This window comes from Camarhynchus parvulus, chromosome 14, assembly GCF_901933205.1.
Source record: "Camarhynchus parvulus chromosome 14, STF_HiC, whole genome shotgun sequence".
Taxonomy (NCBI): domain Eukaryota; kingdom Metazoa; phylum Chordata; class Aves; order Passeriformes; family Thraupidae; genus Camarhynchus; species Camarhynchus parvulus.
Genome location: NC_044584.1, coordinates 6,193,730 through 6,220,830, shown reverse-complemented (window position 1 = coordinate 6,220,830; position 27,101 = coordinate 6,193,730). Strand labels below are relative to the sequence as shown.

General features: G+C 44.7%; 2 protein-coding genes across 3 annotated transcripts; both read right to left on the bottom strand.

The window, feature by feature from the left end:
* Window positions 1-631: 631 nt before the first annotated feature.
* On the bottom strand, window positions 632-12,392 carry FLCN (folliculin). Of its 2 annotated transcripts, none has more exons than XM_030958481.1 (12): window positions 11,754-11,867; window positions 10,403-10,681; window positions 9,066-9,212; window positions 8,200-8,421; window positions 7,419-7,579; window positions 6,617-6,708; window positions 5,723-5,913; window positions 5,044-5,157; window positions 4,526-4,649; window positions 4,153-4,284; window positions 2,788-2,893; window positions 632-2,043 (listed from the first exon to the last, which is right to left on the bottom strand). In XM_030958481.1, the coding sequence occupies exons 2-12, from the start codon at window positions 10,649-10,651 to the stop codon at window positions 1,842-1,844; spliced, it is 1,740 nt and encodes a 579-aa protein (XP_030814341.1). In that variant the 5' UTR covers window positions 10,652-10,681; window positions 11,754-11,867; the 3' UTR covers window positions 632-1,841. The 2 variants fall into 2 exon arrangements, with proteins under 2 accessions (XP_030814341.1, XP_030814342.1); XM_030958482.1 differs by lacking the exon at window positions 11,754-11,867 and adding an exon at window positions 11,946-12,392 and having other exon boundaries at window positions 1,641-2,043.
* Window positions 12,393-13,522: 1,130 nt separating this feature from the next.
* On the bottom strand, window positions 13,523-27,095 carry COPS3 (COP9 signalosome subunit 3). Its single transcript, XM_030958258.1, has 12 exons — window positions 26,992-27,095; window positions 24,090-24,219; window positions 23,113-23,225; window positions 22,960-23,009; window positions 22,009-22,101; window positions 21,104-21,283; window positions 20,031-20,171; window positions 18,882-19,055; window positions 17,962-18,048; window positions 17,573-17,686; window positions 16,898-16,978; window positions 13,523-16,579 (listed from the first exon to the last, which is right to left on the bottom strand). Exons 2-12 carry the CDS (start codon window positions 24,212-24,214, stop codon window positions 16,526-16,528), a joined length of 1,212 nt encoding a protein of 403 aa, XP_030814118.1. The 5' UTR covers window positions 24,215-24,219; window positions 26,992-27,095; the 3' UTR covers window positions 13,523-16,525.
* Between the last annotated feature and the right edge of the window lie 6 nt (window positions 27,096-27,101).

Genomic DNA, 27,101 nt, shown 5'->3' with positions numbered 1-27,101 from the left:
CACCTGCGAGCTGCAGGAACCTGCCCAGGCAATCGTTTGGTACTCCCACGTACAGATGTGTTCTGGCAGGCAAGCACAGCTGGGTGTAGCTTCACTGACTTGGCAGCTCTCCCCCTTCTTTCCTCTGGGCATTTTTATGAGTTTTAGTGGTTTTCTTGCCCTGGTTCAAAACTGAGTCTGCTTGTCCATGACAGCCCATCAGGTCAGGATGGAGAGGGATCAACGTCCTGCACAACTCACCAGGAGCAAAGGAGAAGCAGCAGCCTCAGGCTCGACCTTGTGACCAACCCTTTTGCTGTTCTGGAAGGAAGCACTAGGTTAGGTTTTGATGCTGGATTTCTTGGGAGAGCCATTTTTTTAAAAGACAAATCCAGTTCAGCAATCAAGAAGGTCTCAATGCCAAATGATGTCTCACCTGCTCTGTTACACAGCTCTGGACTGGACCAGAATAGTTTTAAAATAAAGATTACTAGGTCAGTCTACAAGAAACTAATACAAAGATAAGAGGAAAAGACCAGTATTAAATTCTCTACATTAGATCTAGGCTAAGGCTGCAGGAATTTTGTGGATCAGCTGCTGCTTTCCCCCACCACAACACAAACGCACACTGAAAATAAACACAAAACCAGGCTTTGTTCATTTTACAAAAATAGCTCTTATGAGATTTAATGCCTGTCTCCATTTTACAGATGTTCCAGACAAAAATCAACCTCCGTATTGTATATATAAGAACAGAACTTGTGACAAGCTGGAACATCCTCTCTGAGCTTGAGTGAGTGTAGAAGGTCACCTGGGTAAAACCTGCCTTTAGCTTGTTCAAAACATCTGTGGTAACGTCAAGTGTTCCCAATAATGATCCAGAAAAACAAAAAGACATAAACCCCAGACTTCACAACAGAAACAGAGATTCCTTACAGAACAGCTAAGGAATATCTGGTTAGGTAATTAAAAAATGCACCAATGTTTTCAGGAACTATTAAGCAAAAATGGCTACTATAGAGTTATATAAGGGAGCACCTACAGGTTGAATCTCTTCTGCTTTATTAGGAAGCTAAAAAAGACAGAAGAGAACCTTATCCTGGCGAGGTTATTTTCATTACCTGGAAGTTCTGCAACCACAGGCAAAACAAGGCGAGTATTTTCCCCTCTGAGAGGCAAGCAGGCTGCATTTTGAGGCTTCTTATTTTACAATTCGCCCTCCCAGACAAGATTTCCAAAGCAAATCCTAAAACTGTCTCAAGTTAAGATTATAAATAAATAAAGAGGAGTGACAGGACTCCCATGGGATATCCTGACTTATGCTACAGCAGAAAATAGTCTCTTAAATCTGAGCACAAAGTGGTTTGAAATAATTTACATGTGATCCATACCCTGTGACGAGCCTCTTATTTTTGGTTCTTGTTCTCTCAGGCATTGAGGAGATTTATGTGGGATTTCAGTGAGATTAACCATATGCACTCCCAGGAGTTCTGGATGTTGTCACAGGCCTGCCAAGCAACCTAAAGGTGAGGCCTGCTGCCACAGCATGATGCTTAATGAGGACAGGATGGGATTTTAATTAATTTAGCTGATTCTTTGAGCGTTGCTGTGTTTTAGTCTTGAGTGTGCACGTCTAGATTGAGAGCTGAGTTCCTGGGGACACAGCAGCACTGTGGATTAGCACTTATTAGTCCAGTCTCACAGCAAGTAGAAAAGACTCAAGTCACTCTTCAAGTTGGTTTGAGGACCAGGAGAATAGTGATGAAGCCTCACTATCCACCTAAAGCACAAGCTGCAGGCTCAGCAGAGGTAACCAGGGGTCCCTGCCCTTCTCTGAAGGCAGCAGGGAGGTTGGGCACCCTTTAATTCCGGCACTCTGAGGACGTCGGGCTGCGAACTGTTGACATCAGGTGGGACTTGTAGGTCTTGCTCAGGCCGGTCATCCAGAACTTGAGAAGTTTGACATTGTCCTCCTCTGCAGCTCCCAGAATGCTCAGCAGCTTTTGGGTATCCTCCTTGGGTCTGCTGTCCACTTTAGTGAACTTAAAGAGGACTTTCACTTTACTGCAGGAACAAGAGATTGCTGTCATTATCAAATGGACTCACACACCATCAAACAGGGAACAAGGAGGAGCTGGAGCTTCTCTTGGCACCTACTGCAACTAAATGTTAATAAAAGCTCCAACCAGTGTTTCATTGAAACTATTCTCATGCTTTGATGAAGAAGGGTGATTAGTTAGGGAGATGACTCATTTTCAGTAATAATGGGCATATTTCTAGTTTGGATTTTCATTCTAGCAGAAAGTAGAACAATTAATTGTGACAGCTGGGAGACACATCCAGTGCCCATCTGCCTTCAGGTAAATTCACAAAGTCATCATGTGCCATGAATTACTCACATGACTGACTGGCCTTCCTTTACAGCTACCTGCACCTCTGAAATGCAGAGCCTGAAGGCAGAACCTGGGCATGTGTTTGGGTGTCAGCTGTGCTGGGGTATGGCCACACTGACAGGCACAGAGGGATCTGCACGTTTAATCCTCCTAACCTGGGTGAGGCAGGCAGGTGTTGTCATGCAGGTAACCTACAGATGTGTGAACTGAAGCATAAAGGTTAAGAACTGCTGAAAGCCAAAAAGAGAGTTAGGACTAGAGTAGGAAATTCTTAACTCCTGACTTAATTTGTGCCTGTACATCCAACTGAGCTTCAGCAGAAGTCACCTGACTGAAGTGTGTCCTGCACTCTGCTGTTGCTGTTCCAGGAGCAGTGCCAAAGCTGCTCCTCTGAAAGCAAGGGAGCTGTACTTACTTCATCCACTCCTCCTTCAGGCAAACAAGGCACTGATCCACAACATCCACAGAGAGGTTCTGGTTGGTCAGGGCAGCTTCGATCTTGTTCAAGATTGTTGGGCCAACTGCAGGAGCAGAAAAAGGGGGAAGGGTGAGAAAGAGGACACACAAGGTAAAGGTCATTGCTTACTCCTTTACTACAAATAATTGCTAACTATATCACTCAGTGGCCTGCTGGGATTTCATTTCCATGGAAGAGCAGCTAAAGGTCATCCCATTAGAAAAACATCTGCTCTAAGAAGCCACATGGAATTTAGTGAAGGACCCTGGGACAGGTTCAGGGGCTTTTGTTTTCTCTTCAGACCCACTTTTAAACTCCTGCCTAGCTTTTGTTGTGCCCTTTAAAAACACAAGGTTATGAAAAGACCTTCATGGTTCTTTGTATTATATACAAATATACATACAAAAATATAAACACCCAACTATTTAATGTTCCTCTTGTTAAGGGCAGTTCCAGGGTACTTAGTGAAAAAATAAACCAGCAACCAACCCAAGGCATTCCTGGACCACTTTTTGGAAATCCCTAGGAGACTTTTTTCCCAGCAGTCCATGGCCTAGTAAGTTTGATGCTGTGGTGGAGAAAAGACCTTGCAGTGACTATTTTTGTGCAGAAGCTTCTGGACATGCCACAGATTGGATGGAAAATAAACTGGTGTATTTATACATGTGGGATCAACAACAGGAAGAGCACTGTGCAGAGAGCAAGTCTCTGCTTTGCATCTCTGTCTTCAGGGACCAAGAGGAAGGATGAGCCATCTGCTGTGTCTTTTGAGACACTCAGTGAGGCAAATTCATCTAAATTAAGACTTCCCAGAAAAGACAAGACTGATGGACCTGACTCAAATCACCTCTAGGTGCAAGTGTTCAACTGCTGGAAGGAAGTAGCTAAAATTAAATAGAAAAGTCTGGGTATTTCTCTATCAGTCATATCTGGCTACCAAATGGAACATGGAAAACCAGTGATGTCATGGTCCTTACAAGTTAGTCTTACTCAAAACAAACACACGAGTATCCCAGAATTGAAAGTGTTCACTGTGGGTTACAGAATTTCCCTACAGTTTTTCTTATACAGAAATGTATAATAATGTTACAGAACCCATTTCTCATTTATGAAGATTAACAGCCAAAGTGCTGATCTGGTAGAGCAAATCTTTTATAACTGAACAATCTGTGGTGAACCTCACCTCAAGCAGCTAGACCCCAGCTGAATATTGACCTGGCTTCTACCCAAACCTCCTTCAGGGCCAGTACATGAAACCCAGTTAAAGATCAAGATGCTCTTTTAATCTCAGTGACAGAGTCTCTTTCTGCTTCCATCACTCACCTCGATCTGCTGCCACGGGGCTCCCACTGGTGACAAGGAACTCGTACTTGTTGAGGGACTGCTCATCATCAAACAGGGTTGGGTAGAGGCTGGAGCGGGTGGCAGCACGGACTTCCACGAGGACTGCAAACTCTGCAGCAACAAGAGCCCAAAAGAGCATGAGCTGTGCTAGCCCAGACCCTAAAACACAGCTACAGACCCTGCTTTGCCTAGAGAAGGTGTCACATCTTTCAGTCACTGAGCAGGCAAAGACATGGGGAAAACAAAATGAAGTGGTTCGGGCTTTAATTCATGCAGCCAATACTTATTAAAAAAAAAAAAATTTAGTATTCTTTAACTAGGGAGGGGAGAGGGTTCTGCAAGAGGTTCTTACCAGATGCCAGGATGTGGGGAGGGATCTGGACGTGTGGGCTGAGGCCCAGGAAGTTGCAGCGATAGGCCTCCTCGTACTGCTCACTGTAGGGGATGATCCGCACACACCCGACGGGCAGCATCGTCTGCAGGGGGGGAAACCAGCCAAGAGAAACTCTGGAATTCAACAACCAACTACAATTCCCTCCCTGACCTCCAGGGCTAAAGCTGGAGCTTAGCTTCCAGGCTAAGACATGGAGCACTGCTTGGGCAGATGCTCCTGATCTGGGGGATCAAAGTAACCCACTCAGCTTCAGAGCCCCTGCAGTCGCTGAGGACAAACAAGATGTCCAGAGGTTAAGGGGATTTTGTTTTGTGCGTGTTTTTTGGGTTTTTTAAATTGCTGTTTTTTCAAAACCACATAATTTAGAACACACTCGTCACAAGACTGCATATTGGGGCAGATCATTATAAAGTCTGGAGTAGTAGAGAAATACATGTAAAAATATGCAGCTAAGAAACAAAGGAAAAGGTTTCTACCCGTAGGACATCAAAGGCAGACTGGACAAGATCCATATCCTGAGCTTTCCAGATGACCTGGTTCCCCATCAGAACATGCCAAGCCAGCATTCGGAATGCTGATGCCCCAAGAACCTGGAAAAAAAACCCAAACCATTCTGCATTGGTTATAAACATGAGTGAAATGTCTAGTTTGCTCTATTAAAAACATGAGTGACAGGTAGGAAAATGGCTAGACCAGAACAGCAGGAATGGACATGGAAATTTAGCACATGAACCTTCCCCCTCAGCCAGGTCACAGGAAGCACAGGAGAAAAGCAAGATCCATAAAGAATAATTTATTCTATTTGTAAATTATTTTTCCGTCTGAAACACATTTTTTAAAAACAAATATTACTTGGCTATTGTAGATGCTGCAGAACCTCTGTATTAAATTACTGTCACTGCTCTTGGGAAGAAGAGAAGTGCAGAGTTTGAGTTAAATCATCTGACCCCACCCCACATGACTGATGATCACCAGAGGCCCACGTGAGGAAGGGAGCGTGCCCAGAGATCCAATTCACATCATGTTCCTGGTTGGGCAGGCACTGTGCTAAGCACAGCACCAGGGAATGTGCAGATTGCAGGAAATGAATGTATCTTTAAAAAAAATAAACATTATCAGGAGAAAAGAGCTTGTGAACTCTGCAGCCTTTGTTACCTGTCTCATGTGCCTGAGAGAGCGGAACACAGACAACCTCCTGTGAGCCACGTTCCAGCTGTTGCAATCTGGCACCAGAGAGGTTTCAGGGGAGCCTTTGGACAGCTCCTGCCCTTCCCCAACATCTGGCTGGGAAGAAGGCTTCTCTTCTTCCTCAGAACCGTCCCAGCCTTCTGACTCTTCTTTCAGATCTAAAAAAAAAAGGGGAGATTGGTCATAAAATTGCTGCTCTCTAGGAATGGAAAGTGGAAAGTGCTCACATGCTGCAGCCATGTGATTTTGGGTGTATGTGGGAAGAGAGAGCTCAGAACACAGTAACTGAAAGTACTGGCAGCAGCACAGATACACTTAAGTGTTAATTCAGATAAAAAATAACTACTCAACGGTCAAGAAGGAATTTTCATTTTCTACAGAACAGAAAGTCACATTTTTTCACCAGCTATGTTCTCTATTCTTGTTTTAAAGGTTATGGAGAAAGCTTTGTAGATTCTAGTATACATGGTTAATAAAATAGTTCAACACAGGGAAAAAAAACCCCAAACAATGATCCTTTACTTTTAGGAAGTTTGTAGACAAAGAAGCAAGAAATCCATATATTGTGACTGCAAATCCTTCTGGCTGTACAGATTCACTGGGAGGGCCAGCCCAGCCACAGAGAACAATAGTCTTGATGATGCAACTCTGCTACTCAAGTGACAAACACCACGTGCAGAGAGCCTTTGAGGTGCCTGGATTTCACATTCCTGTCAGAGCCATCTCCAGATGGGAGAGACTACCAGCAAGGTGAAGCTGATGAGCAATGGCTGTGCTTAAGATGCTGATCAAAGGACTCAGTGTTTCATCATCTAAAGCATTCTCAGAAGGTTTTTGCAGCTCTGGAAACCTCTGTCTCACCTGCAAGTTTTTCCATCTGAACGAGGGTGTCTTCTGTGGGTGCTCCCTCCAGCAGCTTCTCTGTAAGCCGGCTACCACAAGCCTTCAGCAGCCTGGAGATATTGAAAGGAAGAGAAGCAGTCATGCAGCTTGCCAGGTGCAAAAATCCAGTAAGAAACTTGATGTCATGATGTCAAACAAAACATCCAAGCACTAACCACTTTGTGCTACCTTCCAGCTCATCCCTGTGCTTTCCTCAGTGTGGGACCATCAGCCCATCTTACAATCCCTGCCACACAAAGTCACCCAGATCCCAGCATTCTGCAATTTCTTTGTGCAGCATGCTTATCTCCCATTCAAATCTCATGCCAGTGTTGCAACCCTCCCTGTGGCATCTTTCCAGGGAAGTTTAATGAGCCAGCCAGGCACTGGAGCAGCTGGAGTCTCTCAGAGCCCAACGGCTGCATCTCCCACACTGTTGATCCCAGCACAGGGGCACTGCCAGGTGAACCACCATGGTCTGTCACCTGTGAATTCCAGGTGCAACACACTGGGGGCAGGAGCATCTTTATTCCTTTACTCCATACTGCAAAACCTTTCCATCTGCATAGCCATGGCTTCTATTAGTATTACCTCACAGCAAAAAGACATTTTTGTTGTCCTAAAGACATCAGTGTTGGCTCCTTCCAATTCAGACGCTACTTAGAAAAGTCCGAGTATTACCTCAAAAAAACCACCCAAACACTCAAACCCCATTCCCACTGTTTCAGGCAGTATCCTCCTGAGGAGGGAGCTGCCCAAGCTGAGCCCAGCAGTGCATTACCAAGCGAAGGAGGTGTGCAGGCAGGCCCAGAGGTTCTCGTCGTTGGTCAGGGAGGTCAGGGAGCGCGCGGCGTTGCCGTTGCGCTGGTGCAGGAAGGGGGTGAAGGCCGTGTTCATGCGCTGGGCACGCTGGGGACACCCAAACTGCTCTGCTTCAAACACCTGCACACACAGCAAGGGCAGTGTCACTGAATGAAAGAGGTTCAGTGTTTGCAAAACTCAGGCAAAAAAACCCCAAAAATACCAAGAGAAAAGAGTGTGTCACACACACTCGTCCAGTCATGGGAAAGCAGAGAGAAAGAAGGGACATCTTGTTCTCAGATGGACTGAAACGATCATTAAGTAACACTTGTGCTCCAAAATCATTGTCCTTTCCAGATTTACTTAATTACATTTGTAACAAAGCTGTTGTCTACAAGACCTGTGAAAAGCACTGAGTGTTTCAAATTCCTGTTCCTTCCCTCCTACATCCCCAGACACTGAATCCTGGAATGGTTTGGGTTGGGAAGATCAACTTGTTCCAACCCCCCTGCCACAGGCACCTGGCACCTTCCATGAGACCAGGATGCTCCAAACCCTGTCCAATCTCACTGTGAGCACTTCCAAGGATGGGGATATAAATCCCTGGAGCCTTGTGTCAATCTTCATGACCACCCTGAGCCTCGTGTCAATCTTCATGACCACCCTGCCTTGAGCTGGATTAGCTTTTTGACTCAGCTGTCAATCAGGGATCATGATGCTGCACTGACACTGAGTGAGAGGGACTCTGTACACTGACCCACCTTCAGTGCTTTGCCCTGCAGCTCATCAATGATGCCCCTGATTTTTCCCAACAGGAAAGGCCAGGAGTTGATGAGGTAAATCCGGTCCATCATGATGGTGATGATGCTGTACCAGCGCTGGAAACCTCGGGCCAGGCTGTCTTTGATAAAGAAGGTGTGGCTGAACACAAAACCATGCTGCTCATCTCCAAAAAAAATAGGGCCTTCACGTCCTGGGCAGACCTGAAGGGAAGGGACACACACCAAAGTTATTAAACACATCACAGAGTAACCAACTAAACAGCTCCCTGCACTTTAACACCCACTTGGTGAATAAATGAAGCCTTTTTACAATACTATCCCAAAAGTGTGGTCAAACAGCCTTCCAGAGACATCCTACAAACACTCCAAATCCTTCAATTTAACTGTATTTTAAGAATTCAGCCCCATTCAACTACAATACTGAGAATCCAGAAGGAATTTTGCTGATCCTGACACACAAATGTTCATTAATCTGTGAGGTTTTTCTTTCATGTCTGTTAGAGGATGAATATTAATGGTCTACAAAGGGCACTCAAGACCACATTCAGAGGTTTTTACAAAAAACAAGTTATCTTACAATGACAAATAATAAGCACAAGGAACAAAACCAAGAAGGGCATATTTTTAGCCTCACAAGGTGAGAGGAAGGAACTCTTGAAGTCATCAAAGATCAAGCTAAAAAATACCACCAATCCTGCAATAAACAGACCTCTGTGCCTGCTTTTCCCCCTGGTTTTCTGCATGCTCCAGTCTGCACAGAGCAGGCAGGAGCATCAATGGAATATCTTGGGTTTGAAGTGATAGAGGAGGCACAGAGAGCACTCCCTGTGCCCCAAGGCAGGTACCTCACAGCTGAGGCTGCGCACGCAGGCCTGGCGCACGATGCTGAACAGCTGGGGGTGGTTTGGGTGCTGGTGGCTGACGTACTTGATGGAGGTCTCCTTGTCGTGGCTGACATACCCTGGGTGTCCTCCTGCAAGAGAGCGGCAGCCCTGAAGGCAGAAAAGCAAATCCAGCCATAAATGAGCGTGCAGGTGCCTCAGGTTTCCAAAGAGCTCTGGTGTTCCCAGAGTTTGTTCCCTCCAAAACGCCATAAAACGTTATTTACACACACAGACAGGAATACAAAGACTCAGAAGACAAGGAAGGTGAGTCAGGGTCAGAATTTGAACTCAGCTCCTCACACAAAACTCTGATATACTTCCTCTGCTCTTATGCTCATTTTCCACTATTTAATTCCACTGTGAACTTGGGGCTGGTAAAGTTCAGTACCAGCAGCTGTGAAACCAACTGGCCAAACAAAACTGGCCACAACTGAAAGGAAAGTAAATAATAAATATGTCAGAGGAAGTACTGATAGAAGACAAGGATGAGAATCGTAGAATAGTTTGGGTTGGAAGGGACCTTAAAGATCCCCTCATTCCTGTCCCTGCCATGGGCAGGGACACCTTCCACTATCCCAGGCTCCAAGCTCCATCCAAACTGGCCTTGGAGACCTCCAGGGATGGGGCAGCCACAGCTTCTCTGTGCCAGGGCCTCACCACCCTGACAGGGAACAATTTCTTTAGTATATCAAACCTAAATTTCCCCTCTTTCAGTTTCAACACACTACTCCTTGTCCTATTACTGCAGTTCCTGATGAAGAGTCCCTCTCTGGATTCCCTGCAGGCCCCTTCAGACACTGGAAGGTTGCTGCAAGGTCTCCACACAAACTTCTGTTCTCCAGACTGAACAGCCCTGAACGACTGACAATATACATATTTCCTATTGTTTTAATTGGTTTTTCATTTGGTTTTTGTTTCCTAACCAGTACTGCTCTTAAAATTACTATTAATAAATTATCTGACCTAATCTAACAAAGTAAATGCTTTTGAGAATGAGGAAAGCATTTCAAAGCCACAAAAGAGTCATAGATCACAGAGCTTAAAGAGACCTCAAGGTCCTGTCAAAGGTGTATGTGTTCAACAGCTCCCTCATCCTCTTGTCATGGATCATAAGGATTAGAGTTAGGGCTGGCTTGCAGTTTATGAGGACTTGGAGACCTTCTGGCACTGACACATACAAAACCAGTGCTGTTCACATTTTTATTTGTCTCTAAACAATTCAATTTACATCAGAGAATCCCAGAGCCCTTTAGCCAAGCCAAGGACACCGATGCCCACACACAGATTTCCCCACTTGCCTCACACATGTCAGATTTCTTTGGCCCTGGGCTGCTGGAGTCGGCGCTGGCGCCTTCGGCCGGGCTGTGCGAGCGGATCCTGCTGCTCATCTGAATCCCCCCTTCCTCCTCCTCGGCCTGCTCGTTCTGCCCTGAGATGTCCCCGCTGCCGGCGCCCTGCGGGAGCGGCGAATGCAGCACCTCGGTGCAGAACAGGGTGCGAGGGCCGTGCAGCTCACAGAAATGGCACAGGGCCACGATGGCGTTCATAGTGAGGGCTCAGCGCAGCCGCCAGGCCTCCTGCAGCAGGGACAGAGACACGGTCAGCACAGGGAGACCCCGGGATCTCTCAGGCCTCACTGCTGCCAGTGCTGCTCTGCATCCCACCCGGAGCAGCTGGCCTTAAGCTCAGCCTGAGCCTGAGACCATCGAGTCCAGCCTGTGACCAATCCCCACCTTGTCACCCAAATCAGAGCACTGAGTGCCATGTCCAGTCTTTCCTTAAACACCTCCAGGGGTGGTGACTCCAACACCTCCCTGGGCATTCCACTGATCCAGGACCAACCTCCTGTTTGCTGATGGGATGGCCTCGAGCAACCCAGCCTGCCATGCCCAGCTGCTGGACGCTGATCCAGGACACCTCAGGCCCCACGGGGGTGAATGGGGCTGGACCAATCCCTCATGCCCAGATACCTCCAGCATCACAGGGACAGGTTCAGGGAATCTCAGAAAGGTTTGGGTTGGAAGCAACCTTGAAAATCACCCAATACAATCCCCTGCCACAGAAAGGGACACCTTCCACTGTCCCAGGTTGCTTCAAGCCCCATCCATCCTAGGGCTGGACACTTCCAAGGATCCAGGGGCAGCCACAGCTGCTCTGGACAACCTGTGCCAGGGCCTCACAGCCCTCACAGGCCAAATTTCTTCCCAATATCCCATCTAACCCTGTTGTCAGCTTGAAACTGTTCCCTCCCTCTCCTGTCACTCCAGACCCCTGTAAATATCCTTTCCCATATTTCCTGTAAGTTCTATTTAGGTACTAGAAGGCCACAATTAGGTCACCCCGAAGCATTCTCCTTTCTAGGCTGAACAATCCCAATTCTTCCAGCCTTTCCTCAAAGGACAGGTTCTCTTCCCCCCCTTGATCAGCTCGGTGGCCTCCTCTGGATCAAGGCTGAGCTCGTACACAGCAGCCCCCGGTGCCCGGAGCCTCAGGCCGGAACGGGCCGGCCCTGCTGAGCGCCCACGGACCCAAACGCCTGAGGCCCTGCCGGACCCGGGCCAGCCTGTCCCGCCGGGTCCAGTGTCCGGTTCCCCGTGCCCCATCACCCCCGGCCCGGCCCCGGTTCCCGTGCCCAGAGCCCCCGCTCACCGCGGCTCCCCCGGCCCGTCCCGTGTCCGCGGGCGCCTGACACCGACTGACCCACCGGCCGTACCACCCCCACCGCCAGCTGGGGGGGGACAGGGACAGACAGCTCCCCGCCTGCACGCCCGCCGCCGCCGCGGAGAAGCGAGAAGATGGAGAACGAGGAGAGAGAGGGAGAGATGACAAACCCATTCGTACCGCGGGCCTGAGCTGGCCGTCCCGCCGCTCTCCCGGGGAGCCGCCACCCCCCGGCTGCTGCAGTGGCTCGGCCCAGGGCCGCCCTGTCCACAGGGGCCGGGCGGAGCCATTACCTCAAAGGAGGTGGGGTATAAGGAGGTCTGGAAGATGCATCCTCCCCTCCCGCGCTACACCTGCCCAACTGTCACATCGCAGAGCGGAGCAGAGATCTCCGATCACCGGGGACACGAGAAGGGACGAGCGGCAGCCAGCGAGCTGCGGGTGCCACACCGGGAGCGGGCCGCGCTCCCCCGCAGAGTGGTATAGACCGCGCTGTGTGTCACGTGACCCGCTGGCTCTGGGAGGGGACCCGGGGTGGCCGCGGGCGGAACCCCCGAAGGAGCCGGGGCTGGGACGGGGAGCGGCATCGGGTCGGGACCGGCACCGGCACCGGGACCGAAACGGGTTTGGAGTGTGCCGCGTTAACGAACTTCGCCATCAGCTGCCGCAGAGCCCCTTCCCAGGACTTTCCCTGGCCTCAGGGCGGTGCCGTGTTCTCCGCAGCCTCGGCGAGACTTCTCCATTGGAGACTCAGCACGCACTCTCTGTGTTAATTCCTTAAAAGTGCTTAGAATGTAAGATTATGGCAGATGAAGGGTTTGAAATATCGTCGTTTCGCGATTTGTAAAGCGGCTCTGTGTTAGTGTTTGCACAGGTACAGCCCGGGAAGGGCAGGGGAGCAAACGCCCAAGTTAAACCTGTTCAGGCTCTTCATTTCCATTAAACGACTCCTGTTTCTCTTCAGGATATCATTCAGGGTATCAAGTTTAAGTGTTAAAGGATTACTTACCTCTAAGAATCTATGACGGAAAGCTAAACCAAATTCCATGTGAACTGTTAGGCTTCAAATAATAAAGTACCAGATTCCTCCCTGCCCCTTGGAGATGCCCCTTAAAAAGCTTTAAATACCTGGATCTGAACAAAAGTAGTAAATTTTAAAGTAGATAACAACATTGATTATTCAACTGAGTAAAACTTGTACTTTAATCCCAAGAAAGAGCAGCTATTGCTGATACCACTACAAGACACCTCTGGATCCAAGCACAGCCACACACGGACAATAATTATGTCTGATTAAAACCATAGGCAGATGGTCAGCAAGATGGATTCTTACAGAAACACCGAGCTCAGACACGAATCCCAGAATGGTTTGGGTTGGAAGGACCTTCTGGACCATCCCATTCCAAGCCCTGCTGTGGCCAGGGACATCTTCACTAGTCCAGGTTGCTCAGAGTAAAATGTTCCATCCAAAATCCCAAAGCCCAGCTCAGACAAGGACCTGCAGCAGCTCTTCTCAAGAAAGACACTAAAGAAAGATTATTTCTACTTGAAGTTGCTCAGCAGAGCTCTGAGAAGCCACCAGCAGGCCTTGAACACCTCTGGAGCAGAGGGCACACACAGCAGGCAACCAGCAGCCTCCCCAGTCAGCCAGAATCACCTCCTGAAAAACAAACAGAACAAAGAGATTCCCCCCAAAAACTAAGGAAACCCCAAATACAAAAGACCTACACTCTCATTTAAGACAAACTAAGAAGGACTGGTTTGTTATCTTTATTTTTCAATAGTACATTTAAACAAGTTCTCAGGACTAAGCTCTCCACAGGGAGAACATTTCCCAGGTTATACAGATGGCCTGTGACAACACAAACACGGGGCTGTGGCTGTGGCTGTGGGACACTCAGGGGAGCTGAGGAGGAGGAGGAGGCAGCTGGAGTTACACCATGGAGTGATGGCTCAGCAGAGGTCACACACTGGGGCTCCTCAGTGGCACAAAACCAGCAGTGGGGTTGGACACGAACAGCTTCCAACCATTCCTTGTTAGAAACATTTCAAACTCACCATGACTGGCCTAGAGACCCCTCCTGTGGCTAGGAACTGCACCTGCACATCCAACACTGCCTTCAGAAGTGCATTTTGTGTCTTTGCTAATTAAAATGCATCAAAATCAGAGTCAGGTATCAAAGCATGCACTCAGTATTCCCTGGACACATCTTGTGACCGTGCAGTTTGGGAAGGAACAGCCCCAGGACCTCTGAGAGCCCAAGCTGGGAGCAGCACAGCACGCAGTGTTCCTAGATTTCAGCAAAAGTCCTTCCCTGCAGTAAATGCAAATTAAAACCAGAAAGCCCAAGTGTTCTCGAAGCCTCTCAGCTGACCACAGCCCAGGCAATTAGTTCCAAGACTTGGAAGGAGCTGCTTCATTAAAAATCTGACTTAATTTCAGTGCTATCTCAAGACATGCAGATGCCAGGCCATGTGTGTTTATCAAAGTAGGACTTGAAAGCCCTTCCCTGGAGCACTTTTGGTGAATGCTTTATCTACTGATTCTACAGGTGGGACCTGACTTTGAATTTCTAACAAAATTCAGACAATAACAGCACAACTATCCATGCCAGAAAAGGAACCTCAGCAGTTCTCTAAAAGCATTTGCCCTCTTAAAAATCAGATATGTAATAGAATATATCACTTTTAACTGTTACACAGCTATTTTTGCCATCCTTTTGATGTGAGCATGGATTTATTTTATCTACTTTGGGCAAGATAAAAGAAGAGAAAAATTTAGAGCTATTCACCAGCTGTACAGATTAGTTTGCTTCTAATTCCACAGCTGGAAAACCATCCTGCAGCTCTCAGCAGGTAAATCCATGGTCACTAATAGGAATTAGTAGAGTAAAAATGGACATTTTTTCTGACTCCATGACAGCATCCTGAATACATTCTCCCCTGGCAAGGAGAGTTGAGCCAGGCACATTTCTGGATGGGTGGGGTTTGGGGTCAGTGTTTGCAGTCCCTTCTGTGAGTGCCACATGTGGTTGTGACAAACACCCTATTTTGGGCTCGAGCCACAGCATCACTACTCACTCATTAACACTTCCATGGGACCAGAGGGGAAAATGGTGAATGTTCAGCACTAAAATCACTGCAGGATTAATTAGGATAAAAACCTTCAAAATCATACATCTCTTCTAGTTAACTCACAAGACTTGTGAGTTATGAAAAACCCCAAGATTTTGCCTAAAGATTAGATATAAAAGTTGTCCCAATGGAATTCTCTCAGGCAGGAAGTGATGAGCTGCTCACACTGTGGACCTCCACTGTGTTCCATACTAAACTGCTATTTTATACTTTTAAAAAAACATCCTTCACCACCAACCACAACCTGGGACACCTCTTCACCAGAAAGCAGCACCCTGCTGCCACAGAGGCTCTGCTAGATTTGTGACACCGGTTTTAAGTGAAAATCCCAACACTTCTGTATCAGCACTGGAAGCACAAATGGATTATTTTCAACCACAGGTGACCTGAATACATAAAAACTTCACACAGCAAGAGCCAGGAATGCTCAGCTCCCACCTGGAAAAAAGCTGGCAGGGTAGCAGGAGCAAGCAGCTCCTGGTCAGGTGGTTCAGTAGGAAGCAGTGGCTGCTGAGCTTCTCGTTTTCTGACTTGGTGACAGGTTTATTTCTGCCTGACAGGAAGGTGTTTGAACAGTGAGAATCTTCAGATACACAAGAACGACAGAAAATTAAACAGCCCGTTGATTTAAGGGGTGAAGCACTTTAAAGAATCCAATAACAAAGTTTAAAATAGTAAATTAAAAACCAGGTACCATTCCAACACATTATATCTGAATAAAATCCTGCATTTTGAGAGCTGTATAGAGTTCTATTTATGTTCCATGCAGAAATACTGGTTTCCAGCAAAGAAACTATCAGCCTGTTGAATACCTTCATGCCAGTTGCACAGGAACAAACATTTCTTTCAGTGTAAACAACTTCCTATCTAGAATCCTCCAGAACACCAACGTTTTCCAAATATCCTTTTGTTTAGGTCCAGTAAGTTTCATCTAAGAGCAAATAATATTAGCAGATATTTTGCAACAGAAACTTAAAATCATAAACAGCTGTCATGTATGTTTCCATATATGATTCCTACTGTGCAGCAAAATTCCTTACAAGGACATGTTGATATCCTCATCCTTTTGGGAAGAACAGTTCTTATTTCCTCATTTAACAGACAGCACCAGCTACATTGGGCATATGCAAATTCCCTACATTATGATTTGCTTGAACTCCACCCCTCTGCCCCCACCACACATATGATAAATCTGCACTTTGAGCCAACTTTAAATACAGAATAATGAACCAAAAATTATCTTGTAAGTGAACCAACACTAGTTTGTATTCTTCCCTGAATAACACTTTCTTTTGCAGAAGAGAAGGACTGCTACAGAAACACGGCAACATTCAAACCCTTTAAAACAAAAGGTAGATTATTTAATGCATTAACAATGTTAATCTGAAGATAAATAAATCCACAACAGACTTTCAAGTTTCTTTTGAGATTTCCTTTTTCTTTGCAGAGAATATTTCTGATATTATACAGTACTGAGAGGGTGTTCTTTTATTTTCTTAATGTCCAGGTGAAAAAGCAAAGCTCAGTTCTCTCTGCTCTCTTTGTGGAACTCCTCAATGCCCTGCTCCAGGCGTGATTCTTTCATAAGCTTTTACTTGAAAGCGGAGTGGTGAGCAACATTAATTTCAAGAATAACTGGATGGTTTGGTCCCTGAGTCATCTTCTTGAGAGCCCATACTCTGAAAGGGAGAGAGTTAGTTCTGTTCAGAAACAGGTCTGCAGGCTTGACAATGACAGTTCTTTGAAGTGAACAAGCAGGAAAATAAAGTGCCTATGAAATAACATGCACTTAATTTTCTGGTTGAAATCACTGCAGGATTAATTAGGGAAAAGCACCTTCAAAATTAATAAATTATCTTTACGATGTGTCATGACGTTTATGCACATATTATTAATAATGTGTAATGACAACACTGTAAATACTGACATTCAGTACAACAGACTCATTGCACTGAATGAATCTCTCACATACTCTTACAAGACATTAAATCCATTACCTTCTGCACAAACTGAGGGTTCACAGTGATCTCTTGATCCATGGCTTTCAGTCGTTCATCAAGCTCTATACATTTCAGCATCTTAAAAATATGTATGAAATTGATTACTTCGTCCAGCTCGTACCTGATCTTCAACAAATTTCATGGCTGTGCCACGTAGAACTAATAACTTTTGCCACCACTGAAGTTCCACATCAAAATGTTCTCACCCCTCACCTCCCAAACAAAAGTGTCAGACCATTTTTTATTCCCTTCATTTGATCCATGTCCTCCTAACAGCCCTTTTTAAGGCCATTGACAGACAGTCCCCCAAGGCTCAACCACCTTAACTACAGGCAGGTTATTGAGAGCCAATGGAAGTGATCCTTCAAGTTTAAAACTCTAAAAAAAAATCTTTCTAATCCATTCAAGGATCTCCCCATTACCAACAGCAATCAATCGGTCCCCTGAAACAGCTCAAGCTGTGCAGGACACAACAGACAACACACTGACAGAGAGTATTAATCTAAAACCCAGGAAAATTCTGTGAAATAGTCAACCAGTGATTTACAGTCCTCACTCTCTATATCTATATATATCTCTATATCTAAGTTACTACACTGGCTTCTGCCAGCAGCTCTCTGATTACATACTAAGGTTCTTTGGTAAGAATTCCAAAAGCAGTAAAAGATTTACCTCCTGATCAATGTTATGAAGCATAGCTGGATTGTTATATTTTTCAGGATTATCATGGAAACAGACCATACCATCTTTCTGATTAATACTTGCAAAGATTTCACCATCTTCTATCTGAAATGACAGAGGGTTTAATAGAAGTTATCACCAAGAACAGAATTTCAGGTAACTCTTTGTGGAATTGTCTTTAACTTGGTTGCTTTTATTTCCCACAGCTTCCCAAAACCACGATTCATGCCTTATCTTACATGGAGAACAGCTTTTTAGATTTTTTGAGAACAGTCTCCACACCACAGCAGACTGCCAGCATTTCCTCCACGCTGCTCAGGATGTGTACTGCCAACCCAAACACTCATTTTGGGATAGCTCACCCAAGTCACAGGTCTTACCATGTGGAGGACGTATTTTTCTGCTTCTTGGGGCCCCGACAGCTGCACTCGACTTGCCATGTCTTGTAATGACAATGTTAAAAATGTCTGAAATTTAGAAAGTTTTAAAGTGTTAAAACTGGATGTTAAGGATTTTCTTGTAGATGCTTCATGGCCTATGTAAGCTGGCTGTGGAAATCTGATGGGAAGGAACAAGTGGAACATACAATTATAGAAGGGCTCATGAGAGTGAGTCAGTTCTTTCTCCAGACATTAATTTGTTACACTGAGCACGTATGGAGTCATTACTGATTCCTGCAATTTCATTCTACACCAGACAGTCCTGACCATGTCCAACCTCTTTCTCTCACCTTTTTACAAAAAATTGACTCTCCACCCATTGAATTTCCTTCAAGAGATACATATATAAAGCTCCTTATGATATTTTTTTCTACTGCAACAAATATAATTTGAGCTTGCAAAAAAACCTGCTTTCCCCAATCACCTTTCAGGATTAATCTGATCTCTCAGCTGAAGGAGCAAATCACTTCAGTACTTCTGTTTTTCCTTTTATTTCAGACATTTCCAAAATCTGTCCTATTCACTCACTCCTTTCTAATGAAGTGGCCTGTAAAGTTCAGTTCTCCTATTTTTTGAATAGGGATGAAGGTCACTGGGTTGTAGTGCTCACTTTTTTGATTATCTACAAAAACCTCACAGGCAAACCCCTCTGACAGACAGATTGAATCACCTTTTAAATAATGCATAAGCAGCCAACTGATTTGTTTTCCTATACAGGGCATTCTAGTCTCCTTTGTTTCAAACACAAATCTCAGTTTAAGTAATTTCTCTGCCACATTACTATGTTATCATTTGGCTCTAAATTGAATATATTTCAGAAATACACTCTCAGAAGAAAACTGCTCACAAGTTTCTCTTACCTTGGTTAGCCTCTGAATATTCTTTTTGTAGAGAGATGACAAGCATTGCTTAACCAGCCCCATATTGTTATCTCTTGTGAAAGTTTCACTGTGTTTGTTCACCAGATTTCGAAGCTCCGAGGGTTTATTGGTTGAATAAACTTGTGCTAATTCATGGTAAGCATTGCTAAGAGGCTGCAATTAGAAAAATGAGAACTCTTCTTGAAGAACACAGTGTTCACCCAGCCTCACAAAACCTATTCAGTGCTCCAACATTAGAAGCCATGCAGGCATTGAAGTAAATTGAAGTAGCTTGGGCATTTCTCATAAAAAAGACAGGGTGCCCATACATGGCTTTATGGCAATGACAGACCCTCATACACTAAAATCTGTATTACTGCTGTGTAGCATTTAATAAGCATCATTCCAGGACCTCTGTGTGACAGTTTTACTTACAGCAGTGTGAAAAAACTCTCTCAACTGACCAGCTGAGTTTGAGGTAAGTATTGCCAGTTCTGTCCTCTAAGACATCCATCCCTGACCACACTGGTCACAGCATCGACAGCAGAGACTCAGAGGGTGAAACCATGTTTCATACCTTAACATGTTTTTAGCTTTTTTATTAGTCTCTGAAGTTAGAGGAATTTTGTGACTCTCTAGAATCTTGGTTACAAATCAACAAACTGTTTACAAGTGGCTTACTTAGGATCAGAACTCTCTCAGCAGCAGTTTTGTTTCCCACCCTACACCCCCTAATCTGAATGCTTACAAATGCCAAACTCACAGTTTTTTCAGAAGCTTTTATTCTTTAAAAAGCTGGTTTGGGAATAAACTGTTTAGTATTTTGTGCTTCAATCAGATGAAGTTACAGGCCAAATCTTTTCATAATGACACTGCAGCTTGAAAGCCAATTGAAATCTGAGTATTTTTTAAATTTTAACATAAAAAGCTATAAAGAAATGTTCAGTGTATCAGTGAAAGGAATATTGATTAGTACTATTCAACACTGAAGTTATCCCAGATTTTAAAAATCTGTACCACTGACATCATAGGAACCTTCAAGTTCATCTCACTCCAAACCCCTGCCATGGACAGGGACACCTTCCACTGTTACACATTTACAAATTCAGATTTGTTGATCTATTATTTAGATGCATTTGCAATACTTACCTTAATGAATCTACCAACTATCTGGGAAGTGTATTTTGGTAACTGCTGAACTTTACCAAGTAGTATCAAAGAAACTAGGATATACTTTTTATATGATTCCAACATAATATGACTGACTGCCATGGCTGGAGTAGTTATTGCCTAAGCAAGAGAGAAAGAAATGGAACAGAAATTTAGTCTGCTTACTGGTAGATCCTGGTAGTTACTGCATGAACACAAAACTCAATTTCAAGCTGCATGTAGAAAAGATACAGTGACATATGAAATTTTTCTTTGAGCTCTGAAGCTTTAACTTCTGTCAAAATTAATTATCCAGACATATGCAAAAGAAAGGAAATTTTATACAAGCTACTCAAAACATATCACATTCCAGTGGTGCCTGTCTTAAAATAGACCTGCTCAGATAGAATCAAAACTTCCTTCCTTGGAATATATCTAAAGATATATTTGTACCAGAAATCACCTGCAGCTACTTGTGAACCTGGATTTACACAGACCCTCCAAGAGGTTTTATAAAGCTGTTACATTATCAGAGGTCTGCAGAATAGGGAAAAGGGATTTTAGTTCACTATGATACTGGAACTACTCAAGAGCTGACCCTCATTAAATGCTGCACCAATTTGTTTTGCACATTTCACAGCATTTCTCTCATACCCAAGATTTTCCCAATTTTACTATTTTTGTTTCCTTCCCAGATAAAGGAAAACCAAAAATATTATAACAGCATAGAAGAAGTATAACTCCTCTCATAGGAGTAGCAAAGGCCTTAGCAAAACCACTGGACTATTTTTTAAGGACACACAACTGTGTGTCAGCCCATGACCTGTTTCTGTGCTGCACTTTCAAGCAGGCAGCTGAAAAATATTTATAGTGAGATAAATTTAACATCACTCTTTGAGCTGCACAGCTTTATGGTGCAATAAAGCTGTGAGAGACTTTCTTAAAGGAAAACACCTCCAAGGACAGTCTGCTTGTGTCAGTTCAAAGCTGCTGTGTTTTCTCAGCACTGTTACCCATCTACTTTTGCCTTTCCAGACATCACACTTCAGACTTATGGTTTCATTTCAAGTTACCTGTTCATAAAAGTAGAGTGCTCTTTCAAAGTTCTTTAGCCCAGTGTATATCATCCCACCATAGTAGTAGTAACATAAAAAGTGCTTCGCATCATATGCCCCATTCTCTTTACAAATATCCATCATGTCCACATCTAGATACGGGAGGGCAGGTTTAAAGCATTTTGCTAACAAACAGAGCTACAAGAAAATAAATCAAGTTTTCATAAATTAGCCATTTCCATTCAAGTTTCCATGAGAAGGAATTGAAACGAAATTAATTAGTACTACTGCATAAATATCACTCTCCCATGAGTTGAAAAACAGACCATGTCAGTAGTGAAGTAACACTAGTTGAAAATCTTTAACACAGATTACGAACTGTTATGAAATTATCTGACTCCTAAAGAAATTAAACTCTGACAAAGCTGTTTGAAACTCCAGGACTGCCAGACTACTGTGCTGGCAGCACTAAATATTGCTCTGAACGTTCCTGTCCAACCCTAAATCCCAGGAGGCAAGAATGAGACAGAAATACAAATCCAGACCAAAGACACCAAGACAAACATGACTTTTGTCATACTTGAGCAGACAGTAGCTGGATATTACACTGATACCACCCAAGATAAGTTCAGTGTGACTTTCAGCCCACAGAGAAGGGATGCCAAAGGACTTTCTAAAGTCATCAGAAAATCAAAGATCTGAGGACATGCACTGAACATTTAAAATTAGTAATAATCTGTATATCAGATTTGGATTTTGTTTCAGTATATCATATTATTTAATCCTGGTAAAAAAACAAACCAAACAAAAATTCAGTTGAAAATCCATTCTTACACTACAATATGTCAACATGCATTTCCTTGAAGTTTTATAGGTATTTTATAAGCTTTTATGCACACAAAAAGCCCTTCTGATGCCCTTACCTGGCAGAGATCTGCATGTATTGAGGTCAGCTGGTTTGTGTTCATCTGCATCTTGTCTATGGCTTGTCTGAGAATGCTAATTCCTCGCAGGGGCTGTCAGAAATTACATCTCTTTCAGATAATTTCTCATAGATGGCAGCACATTGGATCTTATGTTGACACTTACAAATGAAAAATAACACTAATTGACAGGTTCCATTAAGTAATAGTTAACTTGAGGTTCCCTTTTTGTAGGATATTGCAGTCTCTTGGAAAATAAAATTAACCTTGGCTATATAATTTCTCCTGATCAAGTCCTCAGTTCTGCTCCACAAAGCCAATCTCACCAGGAAAACAGTAATCTGTATCAATAAAAAACCTTCCTTGATTCCATGACTCCATCCAAACTCCCAACAAATACTAAAGACAAGGCTCTCACTTCACTCCACTTAGAAGCAGAGATCAGATTTGGTCTGTCTCAGGCTAGACTTCACCAAAGTGGCCTGGAAAAGTCAGGATTTTAGCAACAAAACCATTGGTCAAGTATTTCTTAATCAAGTTTCCTGCATATTCTAAGGTATTTCATTAAGAACATTATGTAACACCAGTGAGAATAACACTGAAGCTAAAATCACTGACTCACCAGTGCTAATAACCCTTGCAGCTCTCTCCTCTACCCATGCATTGCCTGAAGAACATTCTTGGTACTACAGATCTCCTATTTTGTGTGGGAGAACATGTTTTTAGGTGACTTTTCTCCTCCAAAAATTATCTTCCTTAGGTTTCCCTTAGAGAAATCTTAGAATTTTGAGTTTGGTTTATTACCTCTCAGTAAACTTAATAACTAAAGAGCTGCACAGAAATACTTGATGTGAAGTTAGTGGCAAATCTTTATGGAGTAAGAGGCTGGTGACACCCCCTTGAAGCCTTGGGTATGGAGTAACTTATTTGTACTAGATGATACTTACTCACCTGTTTTCTCTCCACAAGGGCATTTGTTAACTGGTGGCACAGGCCAGCAACTAAACACAGTAAAAAAACAAACAAAAAAAACCACCTCAGTAAAAAATCAGTATTACCAAACTATCCAAAAACATATCAAGTCTGAAATTAGGCTTAACTTACAAGTGTCTGTTGCATATCTAATGTGTTCTCCATTGCAAGTGCTGATAAAAAGCTGCACCTGTGAGAATAACGTTTCGAAGTCAGGGATGCTGGGCATAGAAAACTTCACAAACCTGAAACAAAGAAACAAAAGGTTTATCATTTATTGCTTGGAGGTTCATAAAAAGATTCGTTTTCATTGCTAAGTCTCTGCATGTAGGTGCTTGAAAACAAATCCAAAGTGCTTGTGAGACATGACAGGATTTCCCCAGTAGCTGCACAGTAACATCTGAAAACACCTTTTTATGCACAACATAATTCTCAATTTAGTACAAACTACGATGGCAAAGATAATTTTCAGTATTATCAGTATTTTGTTTTGAAAGAGTAGTAGAACAAGTGCTAGAATCCTGATCTTTCCCTTAAAAGAGAATTTTAAAATAGCAGTGAAACCTGCAGATAGTTCACCTAAAGTCAGATACAGCCAGTTTGAACTTCAAGACTAAATATCTTTACCTTAGTTCAGCACCCCCAAGGCAACTCAATTTTATCTTAAACTCCAGACAGCAGCAAGAGCCTCAGTGCTGTCTAAAGACAAACCCAAGACCCATGATAAAAGCCTGGTTTTTACTGGAATAAAACATCTTGCTCCATGCTTACAGTTCAGTGAAAATATGCCCTGAAAATAAAGTTTGAAAAGCTCATTCCATATATTTTTGCTGAACACATATAGAAAAACACTTGTCATGGAATACCAGAATGGTTTGGGTTGGAAGCGACCTCAAAGCCCATCCAGTTTCAATCCCTGCCCTGGGCAGAGACACAATCCCAGGGTGCTCCAAGCCCTGTCCAAGCTGGCCTTGGACACTCCCAGGGATGGGGCAGCCACAGTTTCTCCAGGAACTTGTGCCAGTGTCAGAACAAAAAGCTTTGCTTGTCTGACAGTTCAGCTCATTGCATTAAGTTTTAGTATTTAATCCAAAGCAAGCAACACTTACAAGACAGCAAGAACACCTAGTGAGTGTTCCTGTACATCCAGGGCACCGAGCACTGTATCCAGATGGGAAAGATTTTTTGCTAGCAGCTCTCCACTTTTATTGATCAGTTCACAAAGCTGGGTCATTTGCCCTGAAAAATAAAAAGCATTGTTGTCAAAGCCTAATTAGAGAACATTCAGCCATTCCCACACCTCTTTATAATCTGCTTCCTCATGTAACAGCAGGAAATAATAATATCACCCCAAGTTTTAATTTTCTTTAATAAAACAGGCATTAATTTTCTACCCACCATGTTTTTTTTTTTTAAATAAAACAAATACCAGAGCTTGCTGCTTGCTGGTCCTCAAGCACTACCCAACTTTCAGGTCTGCTCATAAGCATTTTTTTGAAGTAGACATTAAAGTTACAATTAAGCACCTACCACAAAAGTATTTAAAAACCTGTCCTTAAATTTACTTTGTAAAATTAAAACTACAATGTTATTCTATATGAAAAGTGACTACTGTGAATGAGGAAGGTATGGCAAACCCCAAAACATTTATAAAGAAAGCAGATCCATTCCCATGAACTGCTTTCAAACTCTTCCTCCCTGCCAATTAACTGAATGAATTAAAACTATGTCCTTCTGAAGCAGAGTATTGTTTCAAGCAGAGCATTGTTTCAATGTTCAATCCTTGCAGATTAGAGAGAAAAAACAGAGGTTCTCTCACCCTTAACAAAAGTCTCCATAAAATGAGGAATAGTGCCTCCATTCAGAGAGATTTACATTACCCTCAGCTCTCTGGCCTTTTCCTTTCAGAGAGGAAAAACACGGAAATTCTAGCAATGAAATGTTAGTTTTGGATTGCCAGAGGGATCAGAAATTCCAAATGGGGGACCAGAGCCCAGAAAATCGCCTCCAAAACCATTCTCCTCCATATGGAATTAAAGAAAGGCATAAGCATGGGAAGGAATAGGGCTTGCAAATCTCTCTGTGCTTTGGTCACAGTGCTCAGGCACTGCAAAACTCTAATTCTGGTGTCCTCCTTGTTCCAGAAATCCACCCCTTCTACAAAACAAAACAAAACAAACCCCAAACAGACTCTGAGCAAAGTGGTCTAGTGGAGTGTGCCCCTGTCTATGGCAAGGATTGGAAAGAAATGGCCTTTAAGATGATCTTTGAAGTTCCTTCAACCCAAACCATTCTGGGATTCTGTGATCTATCCCTCTACCCACACATACACTGAACAATTTACAGTCCAAGCAGAAATTCCAGCACCAGGCCCAACTAAATGTCCCCTTCTGTCACCTCCCAGGTGGCCAAATGACGGTCAGAAAGCATCCACTTTGCTCCTGAGTGCTTTCAGGTCCAGCTGCTGGCTCTGGATTTACTTTCACAGAATCCCAGAATGGTTTGGGTTGGAAGGAACTTCAAAGTTCATCTCATCCCAAACCTCAGCCATGGACAGGGACACCTCCCACTGTCCTAGGTTGCTCCAAGCTCTGTCCAACCTGGCCTTGGGCAGTTCCAGGGATCCAGGGGCAGCCACAGCTTCTCTGGGAATTCTGTGCCAGGGCCTCCCCACCTCACAGGGAAGGATTCTTTCCTAATATCCAATCTAATCCTATTCCCTTGTTGCTATGAAACCATTCCCCCTTTCCTGTCCCTCTAGTCCCTTATAAATAATCTCTCCTCATCTTTCCTGCAGCTCCCTCCAGATCCTGGAAGGTCACAATTAGGCCTCCCCAGAGCCTCCTCTTTTTTCCAGGCTGAACAATTCAGATTCTCAAAGCCTTTCCTCAAAGCTCCATCCCTCCAATCATCTTGGTGGCCTCATCTGGACTTGCTCCAACAAGTCCATGTCCTTACTGTGCTGGGGACTTTCTCACACAGAGCATCTCCCTGGCTCATCCCTAATGGGAGAACTTCCACAAAGCCCACCAGTCTCCCCTTGAGCCTTCTGCATCCCCAAAACTCTGTGATAGAAACTTCTCCAGCTCAACTACAGAACAAAGATCCATCTTCCATCTGGTTTGTAGCCACACCCTGCAGGTATAAATTGTCTCTAAAGTAGAAATACTTCGTATTTATTAAGTGGAACCAGAGTAAGAGAAAGGTGGAGTTCAACCCAAGAACTGCAAGAGATAAAACCTGGGGCCATGGTGGGAAACATCAGTGTTTTACCAGCTTCTGGGAGGAAACATCCCAGGCAGAGACCGGTCAGAACACATTTCACAGCGCATCAACACAGAGGGAAAGTTCAAGAACCAGGAAATGCTGCGCCCACACACAGTAAAATTAGGAGTTTGGCAGTGAAACGGAGGAATTCCAACTGTGATTATTAAAACCCTTTGTGGACACGTGGGTACAGTCTCAGATCTGTCACACAGTTCCGTGCTGGGGCGGGACTCTCTGGCCACGCTCTGCTTTGCAAATGTAAAGCACGGACACTTGGATAATTCAGAAATTTATTTTAAACCACACTCATCACAACCTCCCGTTCCTTAGGGAGGTGACAGGCTGGGCCGCACAATCCCATTTAAAGCCCTAGCGATGCTCGCTCCTCCCCCTATTTTAAAGGCTCGGATTTTGGCAGGATCGCCGGTGCGGGCTCCGCTACCGAAACCACCCCTGGGAGACCCACGGAGCTCCGTGAGAGCCCCGCCGGTCCCTCGTGCCCTGTCACACCGCCGGGATCCCTCCGGGGCTGCCCCGAACTGACCCCGGCCCGGGCCGCGCCGCGCCGGGGGTGCAGCGCCCGGGACCCGCGCCTGAGGGAGCGCCGTGCGAGCGGCCAGGCCCCGGCCCGCCGCCCCGCCACCCGCGCGGTTTGACGAGCTCCTTCGGTCTCCGCCGTCCTCCCTCGGCCCCGCGGGCCCGCCCCGTCCTCCCGGTGGCCCCGGCCGGCCCCGTCCCGCTCACCCTGGGCCGAGCTGCCGGACGCTGTTGACGAACTGCTCCAGGGCCGACGCCATCTTGGCGGCTCGCGCCGCGGCCGCGCGCGCCGGAGGGGCGGGGCGGGGAGCGGCGCG